The sequence below is a fragment of the Diplotaxodon limnothrissa genome, linkage group LG3 (genome assembly GCF_057381915.1).
Source record: "Diplotaxodon limnothrissa isolate DT_005_m linkage group LG3, D_limnothrissa_male_GT1.1, whole genome shotgun sequence".
Classification (NCBI taxonomy): Eukaryota; Metazoa; Chordata; class Actinopteri; order Cichliformes; family Cichlidae; genus Diplotaxodon; species Diplotaxodon limnothrissa.
The window spans coordinates 10,952,562-10,974,769 of record NC_140598.1 but is presented as its reverse complement, the minus strand read 5'-3'; the positions used below and the strand labels follow the sequence as shown (position 1 = coordinate 10,974,769).

At 46.1% G+C, this 22,208-nt stretch overlaps 2 protein-coding genes across 2 annotated transcripts in view; one reads left to right on the top strand and one right to left on the bottom strand.

The window, feature by feature from the left end:
- LOC146634498 (protein NLRC3-like) overlaps positions 1 to 22,208 on the bottom strand; it is a 197,631-nt gene that overhangs the window by 9,261 nt on the left and 166,162 nt on the right. The gene's annotated exons all lie outside the window — the stretch shown is intronic.
- Positions 20,617 to 22,053, top strand: LOC146634502 (uncharacterized). Its single transcript, XM_085377782.1, has 8 exons — positions 20,617 to 20,689; positions 20,762 to 20,797; positions 20,875 to 21,045; positions 21,177 to 21,290; positions 21,457 to 21,519; positions 21,603 to 21,665; positions 21,752 to 21,853; positions 21,950 to 22,053. Exons 1-8 carry the CDS (start codon positions 20,617 to 20,619, stop codon positions 22,051 to 22,053), a joined length of 726 nt encoding a protein of 241 aa, XP_085233908.1.

Here is a 22,208-nt window from a genome sequence, read left to right as displayed (position 1 = left end):
TGATAACTGAGCTAATGACTGTGCTGAGGACAGAAGTGCAAGTTGTAGTGGTGGTTGTAGTGATGGTGGAACAGCAGGTAGTTGAACTGGTGACTGACTCTTGGCTGCTCTCCTCCGAGGGACAGGGACGGGTGCTGGGCCTGGCCGAACACCAGCCATCCCCTCCCGAGAAACAGATACGGGTGCAGGGACGAGCTGGGCTCTGGCTGCCTTTACCCTGGGGGCCGGTGTAGGTGCAGGAGCTAGCTGGACCTCTGTCGCTCCCACCCGAGGAACTGAGACGGGTGCAGGAGTCGGCAGGGTCACGGCTGACCTCACCCGGGGAACCGGAACAGGAGCAGGCAATGGCTGGGTGTCCATCAACCCCACCCGAGGAGCAGGTACGGGTGCCGGGATGAACGGAGCCTTTGCCAGGCTGGGGACAGAAGCAGGGACCAGCTGGACCTCAGCCACCCTCTCCCGAGGAACTGGTACGGGAGCAAGGGAAAGCTGGGCCCGCGCTGCCCTGGTTACAGGAACTGGAGGCGGAGAGTGAAGCACAGGAACAGTAACAGTCACTGGGTGAACTAAGTTGTTGGAGCCAAACACAGTGTCAGTCAACAGAGACTTATGGAGGGCTGGTTCTCGCAACTCTGCTGTACTTAAGTTGTCCATGACATAATTAGCAGTCTTAGAAAGGGTCAGTTTAGGAGCAGCCACAGGTACTGGAGAACTCACACAAGCAGCGTCTGGATAACCTGGATGAGAAACAACACTACACACAGTCGTACAGGATGTAGTCCGAGACGTAGTGCACACAGAGTCCATGAAACCTGGCCGAAAAGCATGCAGTAGTGATGGTGGTGATGGTTGTGGACTGAATTCTCCTGAGCCCTCAGTAGAAACAGGGACGGGTGCAGGCACATGCTGGACACTAGCCACTCCCACCCGAGGAGTAGGTACGGGTGCGGAGACGGGCTGTATCCTGGCCGACCTCACCCTGGGGACCGGAACAGGCACCGGCAACGGCTGGGCAACTGCCCTTCCCACCCGAGGAGCTGGTACGGGTGCAGAGGTACGCTGGGCCTGAGCTGCCCCGGGAGGCAGAAACACGAGCATGAAAAGGAGCAGGCTCAGAAAAAACAGTCCGAGAAACGGCAGGCTCAGGGTCCACATGTACTGGGTCGACAAAAATAGATCTATCAAAAATGAACCCGCCGTCCACTTCATGTTTTGCAGTCTTAGTATTAGCAGTCCTTGTTTTAATAGTTTTCGAAATCCTTGGGTTAACAGTTGTAGAGTGAGCCGACTTGGGGATGACTGAACCAGACTTAACAAAACCTGAACTGACAGAACCTGAACTGAGTGTTGTAAACCTGGTAGAAGTGCTCACAGTTTTTCCTTTAACCGCATTTACAGCCTTAGGAGAGTGCTTATTGTCTTTGATTTCTCCCTGTTCAGAGGGAGCAAAATGAAAAAATCTTTCCCAGTCTATGTCATCGTCCAAAAGGGACACGTCGACAGGATCAGGAGTGAGTCTATTGTTTTTGATGTCCAGAAAAGCGGAAGAAGGATAATCAGTGTGACTCACCACCGGGAGTTGCTTAACATGCGAAAAGTGATGGCGGCGTGAGCATCGCCTCCTCTGAGGTGAGGAAGCTGACGGGGCATACAGCTGAGCCTCTGACGTGCGGGATGGCAATGCAGAGGCTGGAGCGTGAGCATCCGAAGAAAAACGGAGCACTCCCACCCGAAGCGGCCGAGGCTTGGGTGCGAGCGGGGCAACAGGCGGAGGCCTTTGGCAACTTCGGGGACCTCCAAAAGCCAGCCGAGTTCTGCGGAATAAGTGCTCATAATCCGGAGTGCGCCACGGCTTCCAGCGGAGCTCCTCCTCCAGCTGGGCGAGGGCTGCCTCCCGGCGCTCATACAGCTGAGAGCGGTTTGCTGGGTCCATGTAATGGTCGCGTTCTTCTGTCATGGATCGCTGTGTGGCAGGCAGGAAATAGGACCCAAACGCAAACTCACGGAAAACAGAACTGAACTCAAAATGCAGCTTTATTGCTGACAGGTGACAAACGATAGCAGTGATACAAAAGCAATACAAAACTAAACTAAACTGGGAAGAGCTAATTGTAACACATACCAGAAGACACGGGGAGAACCACACTCAGCATGAGGGAGAACGCGACACAGAACTGAGGGAGACGCAGACATAAATACACAGAGGGTTAACGAGGGAAGTGGGAGCACATGGGGAACACAGGTGACACTGATAATCATAACAAGACATAGCAGGAGTGAACACAACACTGACGGGAGACGGGCAAAGTAAAACAGGAAGTACAGAGGTTCAAACAGGAGGAGAGAGAGCACGGGGAGAACGTAGACATAACGGGCTGGGGAAAACATAGAATAAAACACAAGGAGGGGAGACGAGGGCTCACAGATACATAGAGGGGCACACAGGGAATAAAAGTCACAAGGGGAAAACACATAAGGAACAAAATACAACAGGGCAACTCAGGAAACATGGCCTAAATAAGGAACGAAATACAAAAATACAAGGAACTAAGAATACTGGGCCAACATGGCCCAGGACCATGACACCCAGAGTTTAAAGTCATTCAGCCATCTGTTTATACATGGTTTAGCTTTAAAGTATCTGCATTTCTGAATAAAAAAATTTCCCATTAACAAAAACGTCCTAATCAACAGGTCAAAATCTGCATTCTCAGCAAGAATTCCAAACTTTATTACTGTCACTGTCAAATGTGGTAACTGAATTCTCCTGGACTGTAGCCAGCTCCACATGTCAGTCCAGAAGGAGTGCACTGATTCACAGTAGAAAAACAAGTGATCCAGACTTTCAATATCATTTTCACAAAATGTGCAGGCGTTCACATCTAAGTTTAATTTCAGTCTTAAGAATTCATTGGTTGGATAAACCTCATTAATGATTTTAAAGTGAACCTCTTTTACTTTAGGGGAAAGAGGAAGTGAAATATACTTTTTTCTTATCGCCTTAACCTCCATGGTCTCAAATTCTTTAAGGATAAAATTTCTTTTAACCGGATTAGGGCAAATTTCATTTATCAAAATATAACTGATCACTTTGTTTGTAAACCTGCTATCACCAAATTCAACTCCAGGGGCCCGTTCTTCGTACCTCACTGAGTAGGTTAGCTGGATTTGATTGTTGACGATTTCGCGTGATCTTGGATCGTTCGGTTCCCCGAAGCTCATCCGGGACTTGCTGCCATAGCAACAGAGCCGTAAGCGTAAACCTGCTCGGGAGCAGGTTTACTTTATGTAAACAGGATTAGATCGCGGCCACGCAGGTATGTCCGCTTCATCTATACGAAAGCAACAGCGATATTCCACCACTGTTTCACCATAAAGAAATAACATCAATGTAACTAAAGATAATGCAGCACCTGATCCTGTTATTGATGTCACACAGATACATACAGGTCATTCCCTAAAAAAGGGAAATGTACTATTAACATTCTATTACATGTATGTGATTATTACAGATGTAATTCATATTTCAGAGTAGTAATTGCAAATTACTTTGTGTAATCAAGAAGGGAGACCACGGCTATAAAAGCGAAGGTGGATTTGGGAAGTCTGTCGCAGCCATGTCCTGTCCGTTTACGCGAGCCACCCATTGCGGAAGGTGCAAGATTGATAAGGAGAGTTTTCAGAATTCAGCGTATATTGCGGGATAGACAGGATCCTTTAGCTCAGCGCGACAGTGTGCTCATAGAGAGATATCGATTTTCCCGTGAGGGTATTATTCACTTAACCAACTTGTTGACGAGGGGGTGCACGACCACCACCTGTCTTTTTTTTGCTCTGCCCTTTTCTTGGTTGCTGTTATGATCAAACAAACAGATTATTTCAGGGTCTCTTTCCAAGAGACTAAAAGCAATATAAGTGATGAATATTACCATTCTGTAGAATATTCTTATATTTCACTTTTACTTGTTCCCATGTTCTAGTGGGTCCTGTTGTGGCTCTAATGTGTAATGGGATATAATATAACATAATATAATATAATGTAATATAATATTGGATAATATAGTGTAATATAATAAATCTACCCTACCGCCTACTGGTGTTGGCCAGAGGGGCCGATGGCGCGATATGGCAGCCTGGCTTCTGTAAGTCTGCCCCAGGGCAGCTGTGGCTACAACTGTAGCTGCCTCCACCAGTGTGTGAATGTGAGAGTGACTGAATAGTGGCATTGTAAAGCGCTTTGGGTGCCTTGAAAAGCGCTATATCAATCCACTCCATTATTATTGTTATTATTAAATTACTTACGTGTTTAATTTGTCAGCAACTTTCTGCCAGCCCTCTCTCCTTGCTTTTGCAGCCTTTGCAGTGTTCCCTTGCGTTCTGATTAAACTCTGAAACTCCTGAAATCCCTCACTCAAGAGTTCTTGCTCTGCTGCCGAAAAATACCGAGCCGAGCGCGCTCCTTCGACATTTTCGCCGACCAATCAAAGGGTTGCCGATCAATGTTTCTACTATCGATGCGTAGCCCCTTTTACGACACCCAGTGATCTCACATTACTTCATCCAGCTGTACTAATCGTCAACACCAGGTGTGTTCGGAGAACCGGATTAGCGAGCTCACGGTTAGCGCGATGATTTGATCTTGGATGTGTCATTTGATCTTGGATGTAGTAAGCGACGTACGAAGAACGGGCCCCAGATGTGTGTCACAAGTTCATCTAGTAGTAGGCTATGGCACTTGGCCACAGGTGGCAGCAGTGGACTGGCCTCCATGTGAGACTGCTCCAGCTGCTATGTGATAGTCCAGCTGCAAACTGAAGATCATATGCAAGTTTAGGAAATTAAACTGTACAATATAAAGCGCCTTGAGGGGACTGTTGTTGTGATTTGGCTTAGCTTTAAAACCAACCCAATCTAACTCTCCTCCACACTCAAAAACAAAGACAAACCAACTGACACATCTGAGTCCCTCACTTTCTTCAATCCACTCACTCTCACAAGCTCCACTTAGTCACACTGGCTCTGTTTATTACTAATTACTATTGTCTCCCCAGAAACACTTCCTTTTTCTTTTTTCCTATTTCAGTTGTGTTTTTTGTGCTTTTGCAGCGTTTTTGTTATTGCTGGTGTTTTCTTAAGTTGCAGTCCGTTTGGCCTCTCAGGGCCACCGTAGATAATAATAATAATGGATACTTTATTGATCCCCATGGGGAAATTACTTGTTTTTCTCTGCATTTGACCCATTCACTCAGTGAAGCAGTGGGCAGCCCACTAAGCAGGCGCCCGGGGAGCAGTGTGTAGGGACGGTACCTTGCTCAGGGGTACCTCAGGGTAGCCGTTAAGTGGATTCGAACCGCCGACCTTCCGATCATGGGGCGACCACTTTACCTACTGAGCTATCCCTGCCCCAAAGGCCAAAAATAAATACATAACGTCATTTCAATCAGTTTAAAGGTTTATTTGCAAGACACAAAAACAGAAAAAATAAAAAGTTACAAATGTATTGTGCATGAAACAGGAATTCAAACGTGGCTCAGATGTGTGTCACAAGTTAATCTGGCTGTAGGCTATGGCACTTGACCACAGGTGGCGCTAACTGGCTTGACTCCAGACAAAGTAAACTGCACACTTTAGTTGTGAAGCGAAAACGCTGAAATCGCAGTAATAACACGTACGAGGGGAACGATAACGAAGACAAGATGCTCCTGATCGTTACTCTTGCTGTCCTGTGAACAGCATCGGCGTGGTGTTAATGGTTTGCTTTTGTTTTGGCGATCGCCCCGTGAATGAGAAGATGACCAGGTAAACCCGCGACATTTTTAAATAGTTTGTCGTTCAACAGCAACAAGACTGACGGAGTGTGTTTGAGGAAACCTCACAAATGTCACAGATGAAATATTTGGCGTTTATTTGCTGGTTTGTCGGTAGCAGCTCCTTCAAAGTAAGTCTACCACACATCTGTTTGACCAACGCCAGTTGATTTGGATCACCGGTCCAAACAATTTGAACGATTGTTGTGTTACCTTTGTGCTGAGTTTGACTGATATTTGCTGGATAGCAAATGTTTTAAAGCTATTGTTGTTAATGACAAGTAGCTAAACATATGCCATTTTATGACCAGTAGTCAAGGTAGTAAATTAGCTTAACAGCTGCAGGCCATATATTATCCTTTAGTTCTAATGGTGTGCTATGTATGTAGTTTAGTCTCTATTATACTCTTGAATAAAAGAAACATAATCATTTGTAGTTCATTAGACAAAATGTGCATTACTCTGTATCCTTGATCAGCTGTGAATGTCTGACACTGTTTTCTTGAGAATGTTTTACTGCTGAATCATGTGAAGAAGGCCATAACAGGGAGACTAGGTGTCTGAGCAGAAGAGATAAAACCACATTCTTCACCCCCCTTCCAGTTTCACACAGAAAGACAGGGAGGCAAGGTCAGGAGCCAGGCTCACTAAGAATTAGAAAAACATGTGAAGATGCAGCTTTTATGACAAAGAGGGGGGTCAGGATTAGCTATAAAAGTCTGTGAAAGTTGCCACCATTTTGAGACATGCTGTCGAACCTCTGCAGGCATCTCTCCCGTCCGGACGTTGTAATGCTCTTATTGTGAATTGTACCGAAATAAATGTTTGTTGATTGAGCATATATACACCGAGTATTGTCCTTCCTTCAGCCCAAAGATTCAAAGAACTGCGTGTTTTCAACAACTTGGTGCCGTGTGACCCGGATCTTTGGTGTGCTGAGGAGGTGCAGATTTGGCCTTTGGTGAGATCGTGGGGCAAGGCGAACGGAAGACCGGTCTAACAACAAAAAGGTAAGCACAACCTGTTGTATTATACCAAATGTGCATATTGGGCTTTCCAAATTAATCTGTTCGCTGAGTCACATGTATTTTCACAGTAAATTTGTCGGTGTCTGGTTTTTGGCGCAAGATACTAACAACATAAGTTGAGGCTGAATTCCAGGGTGTTAAATAAACTGCTTCTACCGAGATACTAATAACATACTACGTTGGTCTAGATTGCAGTAATCTGCTTCTACCGAGATACTAATAACACACTACGTTGGTCTAGATTGCAGTAATCTGCCTCTACCGAGATACTAATAACATACTACGTTGGACTAGAGTGCAGCCACTTTACCTTCCACATTTAATTTTGTCTAATACTGGCTTCTGTAGCAATAATACGTTAGAATTTCTTCTGAAGACGCGGCCATTAGTTCAGTACATTGAAGTTGAGGTTTGTTTATTTTGTTTATGGTGTCAGTGACGTCCTGGCTTTTGCCGGCTATGAAATAGAAGTTGATTTAAGGACAAGCAGATACTGGCTTCACGGTGCAGTTGGACGCTGGCAACGCGAGAGCGAAACACGTCCGTAGGTTTGGTTTATGATACGGCGTGTTCCGGTGGTGCGGCCGTGAAGTGCAGTAGTGGTTGGTGCTAATTTTAGTACATTTGATAGAGGTTTTGACGGTGGTTTGTGGCGTCAGTCGAGTATAAAGGGCTGCGGCCATAATACAAAGTAAAAATTTAAGTAAATAGCAACACCTGGTTTATGATGTCAGGTATAACTTCGGGGATGCAAGCATCACTTTTATGATGCGACTTTGCCCCGTGGTGGCGGTCATAATCGCAGAGAAAAGGGTATTTTGGTCTATGGTGCAGTGTGCTTTAAGAAGATCTAATAGTTGAGCTCAGAGGTTTCTGTGTAAAATTCCCGCTGAGGAAAAGTGTTGTGTGTGTGAGTGTCAAAGCGCGCTCTGGGTGAGAGAGTGTGTGTGAAGCTGCGAGGCGCGCTCTGGGTGCTGTCTTGTGGGTGAAGCGCGCACTGAGTGAGAGTGTGACTGAGGCGCGCTCTGAGTGTGTTTTGTGTGGAGTGTGAAGCGTGGACACAGTGACAGTGACGGTTAATGTGTTTGATTAGGAGGACATTAGAGCAAATACACATTTTAGGATCAAAGGTTGATGCCTAGTGTACCTGTGGAACATTTGCCTATGGAGTAGCGACCCTCCTGTCCGTGGACGCGTGGCCAGGACCGGCGTTGTCCGGGTGCTGAGGTGGTGACTTGGGGAGGTGAGGGCCCCCGCATAGCCACGGAAATAACACTGGAACGACCGTGTAATCACGGGTTCACATTTATTTCCGGACTAGAACAAGACACATTTTGCGAACAAACGTTGAGTCTAGAATTAGTAAAGATATATAAAAAGGTTGAATTCCTCGTTTCAGTGGTTGAAATCGTTGTGTGCCTGTCCCCTGACGAGTGTGAAATTAGAATAAAGAGGGAATTCGGAGCCACATAGAGATAGACGGGCATAATTGGGTGTATTACTCTGTGGTGTAAACATTTAAAAGTATTAAAAATATAAAAAAAAGGAGTGAAAGGGCGAGAAGTGTGTGGTGGTGTGAATATGTCGGGTCTTAAATCTGACATAGAAAGAGGAGAAATGCAGGGTGAGTGGAAAACTGTTGATGAGCAGGTGAAGGAGTTGTTGCGGGCGCTGAGGGTCATGCGACCTGGCAGCGTGGGTGAGAAAAAATCAAAGGCTGCAGCTGTGGCAGCGAAAGTCAAAAAGTTGTGTGATAAGGAAGGAGTGAGAGGAGAAACAAGAAGTTCGTTGGCAAAATTACTTCTGGGAATAGCACAGAAGCGCCAGGAAGAAGAACAGGACATTAGTACACAGTTAGAGGAGGCTGCTTTTTGGAGCAGGCGGAAACTCGGGAAAAAGTTGCAGGAAATTCAGGAGGAGAAAGCCCGTGTAACAAGGTGGGCTGTGACATGCCAGGGGGTGGAGCACTGGATGAGGGAGAGAAGGGAGGAGCCTGAGAAGCTGATGCTGCCGGCTTCTCCGGTGAAGTCATCGCTCACTGGCTTTCCCCCTCCCTATCAGGCCCCCGCCCCCCTCTACCCTGTGCTGAGGGTGGAGCAGGGCTGTCTCTCTAGTGAAAATGGCCAAGTTTTAGAAGTGACAGGAGGCTATGTAGATTGTGATATATCTAAAGAGCCCAAACGACCTACTCCACCCCCGAGGGGTGAAAGAATAAAACAAAGCTCCACTTTTGTTAATGAAGAGGGAGCTTGTGGCGGAGTGCAGTCACCGCCCATGAAACAGTCTCCCCAGCAGGCAGAGTCTGAAGAAGAGCGGGCTGTGCGGCTGCTTGAAACAGCTATAATAACTCTAGAGCAGCGTCATCAAATTTCTGAGGATGAGGCATGTAGTGGAGTAGTTGTTGCACCACAGGTTGAGAAAGGTGAGGTGTGCGGGCCCGATGGGGACGCATACGAGGGCTGGTTATCAGGCACACTGGATGATAATACACCAGTAAGTGTCTGGGAAAAGCAGAAATTAGATGCAGTGCCGGAGCTAGAAGAGGCCTTTTACAATAGAGCAGCTAGAGAAAAAGCAGGAAGAGGCAGAGTAGTTAAACCTAAACTTCCAAACAAACCACACCCCATGACACGTCGGAGCCAGGATGACAGGGACACTTTGTCTCTGCCGGGATCATTTCCCCTGGTGGTGACCGCTGGGGGTCACATGAAATACAAGCCATACGGGGTGGGAGATGTAACTGCATTGATTGAGTTATTACCTCCTATTACAGACGGAGGTGCGGGGTGGTTGAGAGAGTTTGATAGAGCAACAACAGGTGTTCAACTGGCCCTAGGTGATTTCAGAGCTGTGGTGGCCAGATGTGTTAAAGGCACAGCACTGGATGACATAGAAAAAATAGCAGGTACAGCATTGATGGCTGATAGCATCCCGTTTTGCCGTGTTGTGAATGAAATATCTCATGCATTACGTGAAAAATATTCCACTCCAAATGCTGCTAAGATTTTGAAGTTGTTGTGGAAGCCTGATCAAACTCCAAGGGAGTACATAGAACAGGCTAAAGCCACATGGGCCCTTAACACTGGCCAGCATCCTGGTAGAGAGGGGATGCAACAATTGTGGTTTAGAGACGCTGTGTTAAAAGGTGTGCCCGAAAAGGTCAGAGTGGCCATGACTGATAATCCCGACATGGAGGGAGCAGAGTCTCATGTGTGGGAGAAACATCTGGTGCATCGCCTGCAGACAGCTCATGATGAGGTTATGGCTAAGAATGAGGATGCAGATAACATGAAAGAGCAATTGTTGAAATTACAGCTGGGTGAAGCGAGGCTAAAAGCACAGGAGAAGAAAAAGGAGGAAAAAATAGCAAAAGTAATGGTAGCTCAAGGTTTCCAGCAAATGGGGACTGATGTTGATCCTAATGCATTGCCAGTAGACACACCGGGACCCGCGCGAGGCACAAATTGGGGTGGCCGTGGGGTCGGTAGAGGAAATTGGGGCTCACGTGGTGGTCAACGGGGAGGAGGCGGCGGCATGGGCAGGCAAAGGGGTGCGCCAAGAGGAGGTTTATATGTGCCAGGGACTGTGTGCTTCAACTGTGGTCAGACTGGACATTGGTTTCGAGAGTGCCCAGAACCACCTCAGCCGTTCAGCAACAACATGCCATGTTCAGCCAGAAGGGGGCGTGGACAATGGTCGGCCCCCAACTCACAGATGGCTCCACCAGGCCAGTATTCAGTGGAATACTGGCAGCAGGGACAATACTGACACACCCCACAGAGAGGCCTGGAAATAGGGGGAGGGGCAGACCCCCTGTTGCCACTAAGGGTTCATGGACGTAACCTGCCCTTTTCAGTGGACACAGGAGCAACGTATTCCACCATTCGTACGGCTCCTGACGACATCCCACTCACAGACACAAAAATCAGTGTTGTCGGCTTCTCTGGGGTAACCATGACTTTGCCAGTGACTGTCCCTCTAAAGACGGAGTTAGGACGCCAGTCCTTAACACACTCATACATGATTTCATCACAAGTTCCAGTTAATCTGTTGGGCAGGGACCTGCTCATTAAGCTGGGAGCTACTATCATGTGTGGAGCTGATGGATTGACAGTGACTTTGAGAGATGGCACACAGCTGTCCTGTTTGCAATCAGGAATGAGAGGACAGTGGCTGTTATCTGAGGATTGTGAACGTACAGCGCAGATTTACTGGGCGCGACTGACCACATCAGATGGAATTCTGGCACAGTACCAACTCTGGCGTCCCTGGATAATGTCCATGTCTGTTTACTCTCCCTTGCGTGACCCCTACCACGTGACCTTGTTTTATGATCGCGAACGCACTGAGTGCTTTGAGGAATTGTTTAACGAGTGTTTAGATGAGACAACTTGGGAGCTTAACTCTCAGGACATTTATGTTGGCACAGCTGGAGTGGCAGCGTTTGTTCCACTCCCTGAAGATAAAATGTGTTGGTATAGAATGGGGGATGAAGCGGTTCCCCATGTGTCTTTGGCAGTACACGAGGGTCATCAAGCAAAAGATTTAGGCCCCATGGTGAGAACAGCCACAAGGGCCACAGATTGGCAACAAACACAACTCACTGATGTCTCATACTCACCCAGTTGTAAAACATATCGAATTTCTGTGACTGCTACTGATCAGAGTGTGTTAGAGCACAAATTTTTAAAGCGCACACATGGCAGGGAGAAATCTGATCACGAGGAAGCTGTTAAAGGCTTAACAGAACTCCCAGACACTCTGTGGTCTAAAGGTCCAACTGATGTGGGTTTAACATTTTGTTCACCCATCACATTTGAGTTAAAGGATGACACCCCTATTTGGCGTACACAATACAGACACAGTCCAGAGGCAGATAATGGGATTGCAGAAACAATTTCAGGGCTCCTGCAGGTGGGTGTGCTGGAGTCGTCTTCCTCTGCATGGAACACTCCGATCCTCCCAGTTGAAAAGTCAGGCACGGGCAAGTATCGCATGGCACATGACCTTAGGGCAATAAACGCGGTCCTTAAGACACAAACAGTACCTGTACCAAACCCCTACACAGCTCTGACTAATTTATCTCCAGATCAGCGGTGGTTCACATGCATAGATTTGGCAAATGCTTTCTTTTGTCTCCCTCTACATCCATCTTTAAGAGATATTTTTTCATTCACATACAGGGGCCAGCAGCTGCGTTACACACGGCTGCCGCAGGGTTTTGCCCTTTCACCTGGCATTTTCAATCAGGTACTAAAAAATGCTCTTTCTCCATGTGTTTTACCTGAAGGATGCACACTGATCCAATATGTGGACGATTTGCTGATTGCTGCTAAAACAGCTGATGCTTGTTTTCAAGCGACACTGACGGTGCTTCGCCAGCTGGCTAAAACAGGCTTTAAAGTAAGTAGAGAAAAACTCCAACTTGTCAGAACTGAAGTTACATTTCTAGGTCGTGTGGTGGCGATGCAGACGGTGGGCATGTTGGCGTCCCAGAGGGAAACAATTATGTCACACCCTCAGCCACGTACAGTTAAAGAAATGTTGTCATTTCTTGGGCTCACAGGTTACAGCAGACACTACATTCCTGACTATGTGGGCAAAACCAAACCTCTGAGGGATTTGGTAAGAGAACACGGCATGAGAGATCTCACAGCTAATCTCAACTGGACCACTGAAGCTGAAATGCGGTTCATTGAATTAAAGCAGGCCCTGTCTCGTGCAGCAGATTTGGCAATCCCCGATTATAACTCTGATTTTTCAGTTGATGTTTCTGAAACAAATGGAGTAGTAAATGGTGTGTTGTTTCAGAAAAAAGGGGGAAAGAGACAAGTACTGATGTATATCAGCATTGGCCTGGATAACACAGAAAAAAGACACCCCATGTGCACACAACATGCAGCAGGGGTAGCAAAAATAATTCAAAAAGTGGCTCACATTGTAAGAGGGCACCCACTGAAAGTGCTCACAACACACAGTGTGGTGGCCTATGTGAACTCACAGGCATTTACAATGACCCCATTGAGACAACAGAGACTGACTAAGATTCTGGAGTCTCCAAACTTGACCTTCACACATGAAGGGATTAACATGGCAGATCAAATGGGGGGGGGAACACCTCATGACTGTACACAAATAGTAGAGGTGGAAGAGAAAGTAAGATCTGATTTGAGAGCAGAACCGGTGAGTGAGGCAGATGATTACTTTACAGATGGATGTTGTTTTAGAGATCCGAGTGAAGGATTGAAAACAGGCTATGCAGTGATGAAAGGAGTTGGAGGACAGCTGCTGGTGGAGAAATCAGGAACATTAGAAGGGCCTCAGTCAGCACAGAGAGCAGAGCTTATTGCAGTGATAGAAGCTCTGAGATTAGGGAAAGGAAAAAGAGTTAACATTTATACTGACTCAGCATATGTTTTCGGAGCAGCACATGTAGAGTTGGGGCAATGGAGAAGGGCTGGATTCAGAACAGCCACAAACAAACCAATCAAACATGAGGAGGAAATGAGACAGCTGGAGGACGCTCTGAAAGAGCCTCTGGAGGTCGCTATCATAAAGTGTAAAGGGCATGACGACTCTGACACTTGGGTGGCGAAAGGAAACAGAGCAGCCGACGAGGAAGCGAAACGGGCGGCAGGCTATAAGGAAGGAAAACAAATGGTAAGTATGGGTATGGAATGGGGAGACCTGCCAGCCCAAAAGCGAGAGGACATCGAAAAGGCCCAAGGAGGAGCCTCACCCGAGGAAAAGGCGGTGTGGCAGGAAAGAGGGGCTGTACAATCAGAAGGATTGTGGAGAGGGCCCGACGGGCGACCAGTGCTCGCAGCAGGAGTGGCCCAGGAAAAAATCAAAGAAGCTCACGGGTTAGGTCATGTGGGAGTGGCCCAGATGGAAAGGGATTTGTGTCATTGGTGGCATCCCTACATGAAAAACCTGGTAAGGGAACATGTGAGAGCCTGCCTGATTTGTGGACAACACAATCCGAAGCCCACCGTGAAACCAGAAATGGGTAAGTTTCCTTTGCCAGAAAGACCAGGCCAGGAAATTGTGATTGATTACACTGACATGATAACCACTGTTCGAGGGTGTAGATATCTGTTGGTGTGTGTGGATGGACTGACTGGTTGGCCAGAGGCGTGGCCTACCCGCAGAGAGGATAGCAAAACAGTGATCAAATGTCTGGTGAATTATTATGTCCCTTGGCATGGATTCCCAGAGAAGGTAAGATCAGATAATGGCACTCACTTTAAAAATCGAGATCTCGCTGAGGTGGAATGTATGTTGGGGTTGCAACATAGATATGGTACAGTTTACCATCCACAGTCTCAGGGAAAAGTGGAAAGAATGAACCAAAATCTTAAAAACAAATTGGCAAAAATCTGTGCACAGACTAACATGAATTGGGTTGATGCTCTTCCCATAGCTTTAATGAGTGTAAGGTGCGCCGTTAATCAGCGCACTGGGTTCACTCCATATGAGCTGCTGACAGGAAGACAATTTCCAGGCCCTGCAGCAGGTGTAAGAGAATTAAGAGAGGAAGTAAAAGTGTCTGAACATGTGAAACAGTTTAAAGCACTAAAAGCTCTTGTCTCTAGTTTCACTACGCAGGTGGGAGATCCAACAGGAAAGGAGGTGACCACGCCAGAGGCGAAGTGGGTGTGGCTGAAGGTGTATAAGCGAAAGTGGGACGAGCCCAGGTGGACAGGACCTTTCGAGGTGACCACTCGAACCTCTCACGCGGTCCAGCTGAGGGGCAAAGGCGACACCTGGTACCACTGGAGCCAGTGTGCAGCGGCGGAGGAGCCTAGGCGATCGGAGAGGCTCTTGGCGAAAAAGGGGGACACGGCTGTGACCCCAAAAAACACAGATCTTAGTATAGAAGGGCCAGAATAATACCCTGATCTGTGTAACGACCAAAGGGTAGTCTACCCCTGAGGTTGAAGAAAGAAGTCGAGAATCACCCAACTGGAAGACACTGGTAGCTGCAGCAATAAAAATAAAGGTTAAAAGCTCCTTAGACAGAGGTTCTAGTCTAAGTACATTTGAAAGGTATAAGGGGGCATTAAAATGGGGGAAGAAAAGTCTAATGCAAAAATGAAGCTTCTGGAGAATTGGAAATTGATGGGAGTGTTAGCTATGATCACTATTGGTGTGCTAACTACTGTTTTTCTGTTGTGTGAGTTGCCCAGTTACAGAACTCATCCACCTCCTCTTCCTCTCGCGGACCCTGTGGCGACCAGCTCTGAGCGTGATGTAGGTGAGAAACCAGATCCTTGTTTAGAGTATTATGGAGGCATAGAGGTGGATTACGTTAGAGGATCCACCACAGCCTTCACTTTTGATCTGTGTTCCGTGATAGACTGTGGAAAGGATCAGACCAGTTGGCGCGGGTACGAAGTGTGGACATGTCATGACATAAGATTCACAAATGCTTGTCTTGTAGGTAAACCCACCGCCACGGGGTACACCCCGTGTGAGGAGTGGGACATGGTGACCGGTTACACCCTCCCAGGATGGGATACACGGGGCCGTTGGGAGGGGTTTGCAATCCAGCGCGATTTCAGTAACACACAAAATCCACTTACAATGTCTATTGGTGGGTGGCAGGTTACACCGCAGCGGTACAGGAAAGAAGATAAAGTGTTTTATTTAGTGTTAGGTGTAGATGTATTTGGAAAAGACCCGAGGGGCATAATAAAGATAAACTTTAAAGATCCATCCTGTAAATTACCCAGCAACAACGCCACATTAAGCTGTAATTTATCTAGCAGCGACACCGCATCAACCAAAGCCCCACCTTCCGTGTCTAAGGTAACAAAAATGGACTACACAAAGTGGAAACCCCGACAGCTGATGTCTCGTGCCACAGGCTATGTGGACAGCAACCTGTGGTTGGACTGGCTGATTGAAACTACAAAAGAGCAAAAGGTGTCTGATTGTGTGGCATGCGCTACAGCACGCCCACGTTTATTTATTGAACCGGCACCTCTGTATCCAGAGGACCCCTGGGGTTTTGATTGCATGCTCCGACTTACTCGGAGAGCAGTAAATTCAGGAAAATGTGCGCCATTATCTGCTTTATTTCCCCCAATAGATAATAACACCATTCCCGGACCGTTCACACCTAGGAAAGCTAATTATACTTGTTTCAATTTTACTGCAGATGATCCAGGAGAGCAGGAGTATGACGCTGGAGAGATCCCGGCTGATTGGTGTGAGGCCACATTTCCAGGAAGAGGAGAGGCAGCGCGTGCGAGCGCCACGGTCGTGGGTACTTGGGCTCGAGCCGGTTTGTACTATTATTGTGGAGGTGGGAGTCTGCATGTGCGAATACCAAATGAAGCGGTTGGTGTTTGTGCCATGGTCAGACTAGGAGCGCCTCTGCTGATAATAGGGGGTAAGGATAATTCTGAGAGGGTAGAGGGACATGCGCGACGACCACCTAGGCGCAGGCGTCAAGGGTGGCCTAAGGGATCATCTTGGTCGTTTGATTTAACTGTTAATTCACCCACATATATAGATTCTATCGGTGTTCCGCGTGGCGTTCCAAATGAGTTTAAATTAGTAGATCAGATAGCAGCCGGTTTTGAAAACATTCCAATACTTTCTGCCTTGTTTCCCGTCACCCCCAACAAAAACGTAGATAGAATTAACTATGTGCACTATAACGTTCTCCGACTGTCAAATTTGACCCGTGACGCAATTCAGGGCTTAGCAGAACAAGTAGGTCCAACCTCTCTGATGGCAGTGCAGAACCGGATGGCGCTGGATATGGTTCTGGCTGAAAAAGGAGGGGTTTGTGAAATGTTTGGACAAATGTGTTGTACCTTTATTCCCAATAATACAGCTCCGGATGGCTCTGTAACTCGAGCACTGGAGGGGCTACGGACTCTGGCCCATAATATGCATGAACATTCAGGTATCGATAATCCGCTGGAGGAATGGATGACTTCTGTTTTTGGTCAATGGAAGGGATTTGTTATGTCAATCTTGGTCTCGCTGTCTGTTTTCACTGCTGTCTTAACCACATGTGGTTGTTGTTTGATCCCATGCCTCAGAGCTCTAGTAGTTCGTCTTATTGACAGGGCCGTAACCTCAGGGCCGGAGGGCCGGGGGGTTATGATGCCTCTGTTAAAGGATGATCCTGAGGAATGGACAGACGTGGACCTTGTGACCCTGGAATGCGTCTTGTAAGTGATCTCTTTGAGAAAAGAGATCAAAGGGGGTGTTGTTAATGACAAGTAGCTAAACATATGCCATTTTATGACCAGTAGTCAAGGTAGTAAATTAGCTTAACAGCTGCAGGCCATATATTATCCTTTAGTTCTAATGGTGTGCTATGTATGTAGTTTAGTCTCTATTATACTCTTGAATAAAAGAAACATAATCATTTGTAGTTCATTAGACAAAATGTGCATTACTCTGTATCCTTGATCAGCTGTGAATGTCTGACACTGTTTTCTTGAGAATGTTTTACTGCTGAATCATGTGAAGAAGGCCATAACAGGGAGACTAGGTGTCTGAGCAGAAGAGATAAAACCACATTCTTCACCCCCCTTCCAGTTTCACACAGAAAGACAGGGAGGCAAGGTCAGGAGCCAGGCTCACTAAGAATTAGAAAAACATGTGAAGATGCAGCTTTTATGACAAAGAGGGGGGTCAGGATTAGCTATAAAAGTCTGTGAAAGTTGCCACCATTTTGAGACATGCTGTCGAACCTCTGCAGGCATCTCTCCCGTCCGGACGTTGTAATGCTCTTATTGTGAATTGTACCGAAATAAATGTTTGTTGATTGAGCATATATACACCGAGTATTGTCCTTCCTTCAGCCCAAAGATTCAAAGAACTGCGTGTTTTCAACACTATGCAACCTTTATCTGCACATAGCAGTTAAACTGTTTAGATCAATCTTTATTGATAATATACATTATTTATTTATGAATTACTGTGTACACAAGAATAAGTTAATGTATTAAGATAAACTGGTTGAATTTTTTGTATTATTCTTGTGATTTTTTTTATTGGCCCTGTTTATTTACAGGCCAGGTGACCCTTTAGGGGTTTAAAATGCCGAGCCAATGAACAGCTGGGAGCAGGAATCTTTCTTCACTGAAGCTTCCACTTCCACGGGTCTGGTAGGAAGTTGTCCAAGCCAACAAAACAAACAGACAAAAAGTCCACATATCAATCACCTGGATCACCTGTTGAGAAAGAAAAAAGAGAAAACAAGCAAACAAAAGAGAGCAATATAATAAACAACAGCATCGCGATGATCTATGTGAATATAACTGTAAATACTAAATATTGAATATTATTGTGCAGCACGTAAGATCGACAGCGCACAGTGTGCTTTGAGGTAGCAGCCAAAATGCAAGGCAAGTTTATTTATATCGCACAATTCAACAACAAGGTGATCCCAAGTTCTTTACAGAACATTAAAAAACAAAAACAGATAAAAAGCATGATTTAAACGTGACGTGCCCGTGAGCTCCGCCGGCAGCCAGCTGTGCCAGAGTGACCGAGCCCCAGGCTGAGAGGCCAAAGGCACCCCACCTCCGAAGGAGCCCGAGCGAGCCCCAGGCTCCAGGCCCCGACAAGCAGTACCTGGACGCCCATCCCCGGACACAAAGAACCACCAGAGAGTTATTCCCATACAGCTTATGACAAAATTTGATCCGAAGTGATTGATGGCCCTAATCACGACCTTTTGACCCCCCGCCCCTCCCCTCCGTGGGAAACCCCCGCGTGACGAATCGTATCCGGAGAAAGGGGGGTGGGAAACCCCCCGCGTGACGAATCGTATCCTGAGAAAGGGGGGCGGACCCCGGAAGCGCGCCATCTGTTGCTAACCGTAACGAATTGCACCCCGAGAAAGGAGGGGTGAACCCCCGGAAGCGCGTCATCTGTTGTTGGGGGAAAAAAAAGTTTTTAGAGGGAGGGGGAAAACCTCCGGAAGCGCGTCATCTGTTGTTGGGAAAAAAAGTTTTTAGAGAGGGGGAAACCTCCAGAAGCGCGCCATCTGTTGGAGGGGAATAAAAAAGCAGAGAGAGGAGTCCGTCACAATTTCTAAGGCACAGACACAAGATGGATTTCCTTCTGCAGCCCCGCAGCGGTCCTGTGTCCGATGAGATCTGCTCTCCCAAAGAAGAAGGTTTTGAATATGACATATTCAAATACAGCATATTTACTATGGAAGGCATCGATCCGGACCTTATGACCCTACCGGAAATACTCCGGAAGTGTCTAGTCATTTTCAGACCTGTTGCATCATGTTCCCTAACCACAGCGGTGATGCAGCAGATGATTCTGTGATGAAAAGAAGAACTTTCTATCCGCTTGTAACCTTTAAGATACACCATAGCTTGTGATGAAAAGAAGAACTTTCTATCCGCTTGTAACCTACAGGCTGCCTATGTGTAAAAAAATTGAATAAATATCGCTTAGTGAATACTACTTTTCCTTTTGAGAGTCCTTTTTTTACAAGAGACTGAAAAAACAAACCAGCGACAGGCGATCTTGTTTCACACACACACACACACACACACACACACACACACACACACACACACACCCACCTCTGTGGGAAAGAGTCAACCATGAGAGTTTTGTCGACAGCAATTGTCCATTTGGCAAAACAAATATCCGTCTCAAAGCCGTATTTTACCGTTGCAGAAAACAGAAGGCGTTCACAAGAAGGCACACACACACACACACACACACACACACACCCACCCCCACCCCGCGGACCAAGGAGGAGTGAGTCAGCAGATATCAGTTTTGTTTTTTTTTTTTGTTTTTTTTCTCAATGCTTATATCCTATAACACGCCCTCCAAAAAAAAAATATTATTATTATTAAAACATCTATATGAGGTAGGTTTTGCGCAACCTGCTCCTTGTCAGACCAAAGTAGAGAGTTTTTTCTTCAATACTTTAACAATAAGTTTTCTCAATAGATAGAAAATGATGACGCTGAGGAGTCAACATTCGATATTATCATTGCTTGTAACCCTGTTTTTTACATCTCCCCATTAAACTAGTCTTAGCGAGGAAAAAAGCTCATATTCGAATAAGTTTATTAAAGCACCCCCTCTGTGGGAACGAGTCAACCATGAGCCGAGTTTTGTCAACAGCAATTGTCCATTTGGTAAAACAAATATCCGTCTCAAAGTCGTATTTTACCGTTGCAGAAAACAGACGGCGTTCACAAGAAGGCCCACACACACACACACACACACACACACACACACACACACACACACACACACACACCCCGCGAGGCAAGGAGGAGTTTTTTTCTTCATTACTTTTTACAATAAGTTTTCTCAATAGATAGAAAATGATGACGCTGAGGAGTCAACATCCGATATTATCATTGCTTGTAACCCTGTTTTTTACATCTCCCCATAAAACTAGTCTTAGCGAGGAAAAAAAAAATCTCATATTCGAATAAGTTTATTAAAGCACCCCCTCTGTGGGAACGAGTCAACCATGAGCCGAGTTTTGTCAACAGCAAGAACAAGGTCAGACAGCAATTGTCCATTTGGTAAAACAAATACCCGTCTCAAAGCCATATTTTACCGTTGCGGAATGGGGGGAAAACAGACGGCGTTCGCAAGAAGGCAATCAAAAAAAACAAACCCCCTCTAACTACCGGTATTGTCAAGAGAAAGATGCGAAAAACAGATGCTTCGCTAGACTAGGATAAAATGAGAGAAGAAGCGGAAGGGGAGTCGCTATCTGTGACAGTTCTACCAATCGCGAGGAAGAATCCGAGAATATTATGTCAGCATCCCGTTCAAACAACGCCGCCGATCAGAGGGCCATCTCGCCGGATCTGTTCATACCTCACCCCGGTAAGTTTTTTTCTTTACGACTTTAAATTATATATCAACAGAGATGTCAATAATTTGATTACTTTCTTTTAGATTTCTACATCAATGATTTCACGCAAGTGGACTACGGTACGTTTAAATAAGTATATACCATTTTTTAAACAAGTTTAGATAGACTTGATTTAACCATGCTCTGATACTTACAGAAACAATCGATAATGCAGTGAGTAACAGCAGAAATCCGGCCGTTTTCCACGGCGAATTAGAAGCCATATCCCCCGCAGAATCTCCGCTGCCGCCGCATCGAAGAGAAGACGGCACTATTTCCGTCTCCGCATACAGGGAGAACCGCGGAGAAAAAAGTTTTAAAATCGAAGGTAAACAATATGATGCATTATCAGCCATTTTGTTGAATAACAGGATGTGACGGAGTAATCCGAGTGTGCTATACCGCCCCTCCCGACCCGGAGCAGATTATTTAAAAAAGTTTTGCTTTATTTCTCGACAGAGGTAACCGAGAATATACAGACCCCGCCGCAGCGAAAAGAAGAAGAAGACGACGACGTTATTTTCGTCAACGCATACCGGGAGAACTGCAGGAAAATACCTTTTAAACCAAAAGGTAAACAATATGATGCAATATCCGTCATTTCGATAAATATCAGGATGTGGCGGAGTAATCCGAGTGTGCTATACCGCCCCTCCCGACTTGGAGTGGTATAAAGCGAGCTAAAAAGTTTTTTTTTTTTTTATTAAATCTTTCTCTTTTCTGTTTTATTTCTCGGCAGCCGAGATTGCGGATATACCTATTCAACCCCCCTCCGCTACAGACAATTGCGCGGAGGAGCGAGGTAAATAAAAAGTTTTTTCATTCTCGAAAAATAGGAAAGAGGAGGTTGTTTTCTTAAATCTCTTCTGTTTTATTTCTCGGCAGCCGAGATTGCGGATTTACCTAACCAATCCCCCGCCGCTACAGACAATCGGGCGGAGGAGCGAGGTAAATAAAACGTTTTTTCATTCTCAAAAAAATAGGAAGGATGAGATTGTTTTCTTAAATCTCTTCTGTTTTATTTTCCCCGACAGAGACCGATACAGAAAATCAGACTGAAGAAAATCAGGTTGAGGAGGAACCGTCCAGATCGCCTCCTCTCAGGAGAGTGAGAGCTCCTCTCGGAAGACTGAGAGGTAATTGACGGGGGGATGAATCGATCCTATTAATCTTCTCTGCTCTATAAAAAATGTAAGGTTTAAAAAATACATTCTGTCCGTCTTTTCTTACAGCTCGACGGATGCTTCATAAGAAGAGAATCCTTGAAAAACTCGCTTTCATGTACGTCGCAACAGTTCGCACATATGCATCGATATACAGACACAAGGACCTGTAAAGTAAAAGCATGTAAAAGTCTGTGAATTAAGAAATAAAGAAAATCATGTCGGAAGAACACAGCATTCCTGAGGCTTTGTTGGAAGCCGTGGCAGAATTAAACAGAAACCATGAACATTTAGCCCCACCGTTAGAAAACAATATAGCCCCGCCACC

What these genes read in the sequence shown, in the direction of transcription:
- LOC146634502 (XM_085377782.1), top strand. Translation starts at nt 20,617, where the DNA reads ATGTCAGCATCCCGTTCAAACAACGCCGCCGATCAGAGGGCCATCTCG. An exon ending in TCTGTTCATACCTCACCCCG is followed by an intron (nt 20,690 to 20,761) that starts GTAAGTTTTTTT and finishes ACTTTCTTTTAG; the next exon opens with ATTTCTACATCAATGATTTC. An exon ending in AAAAAGTTTTAAAATCGAAG is followed by an intron (nt 21,046 to 21,176) that starts GTAAACAATATG and finishes ATTTCTCGACAG; the next exon opens with AGGTAACCGAGAATATACAG.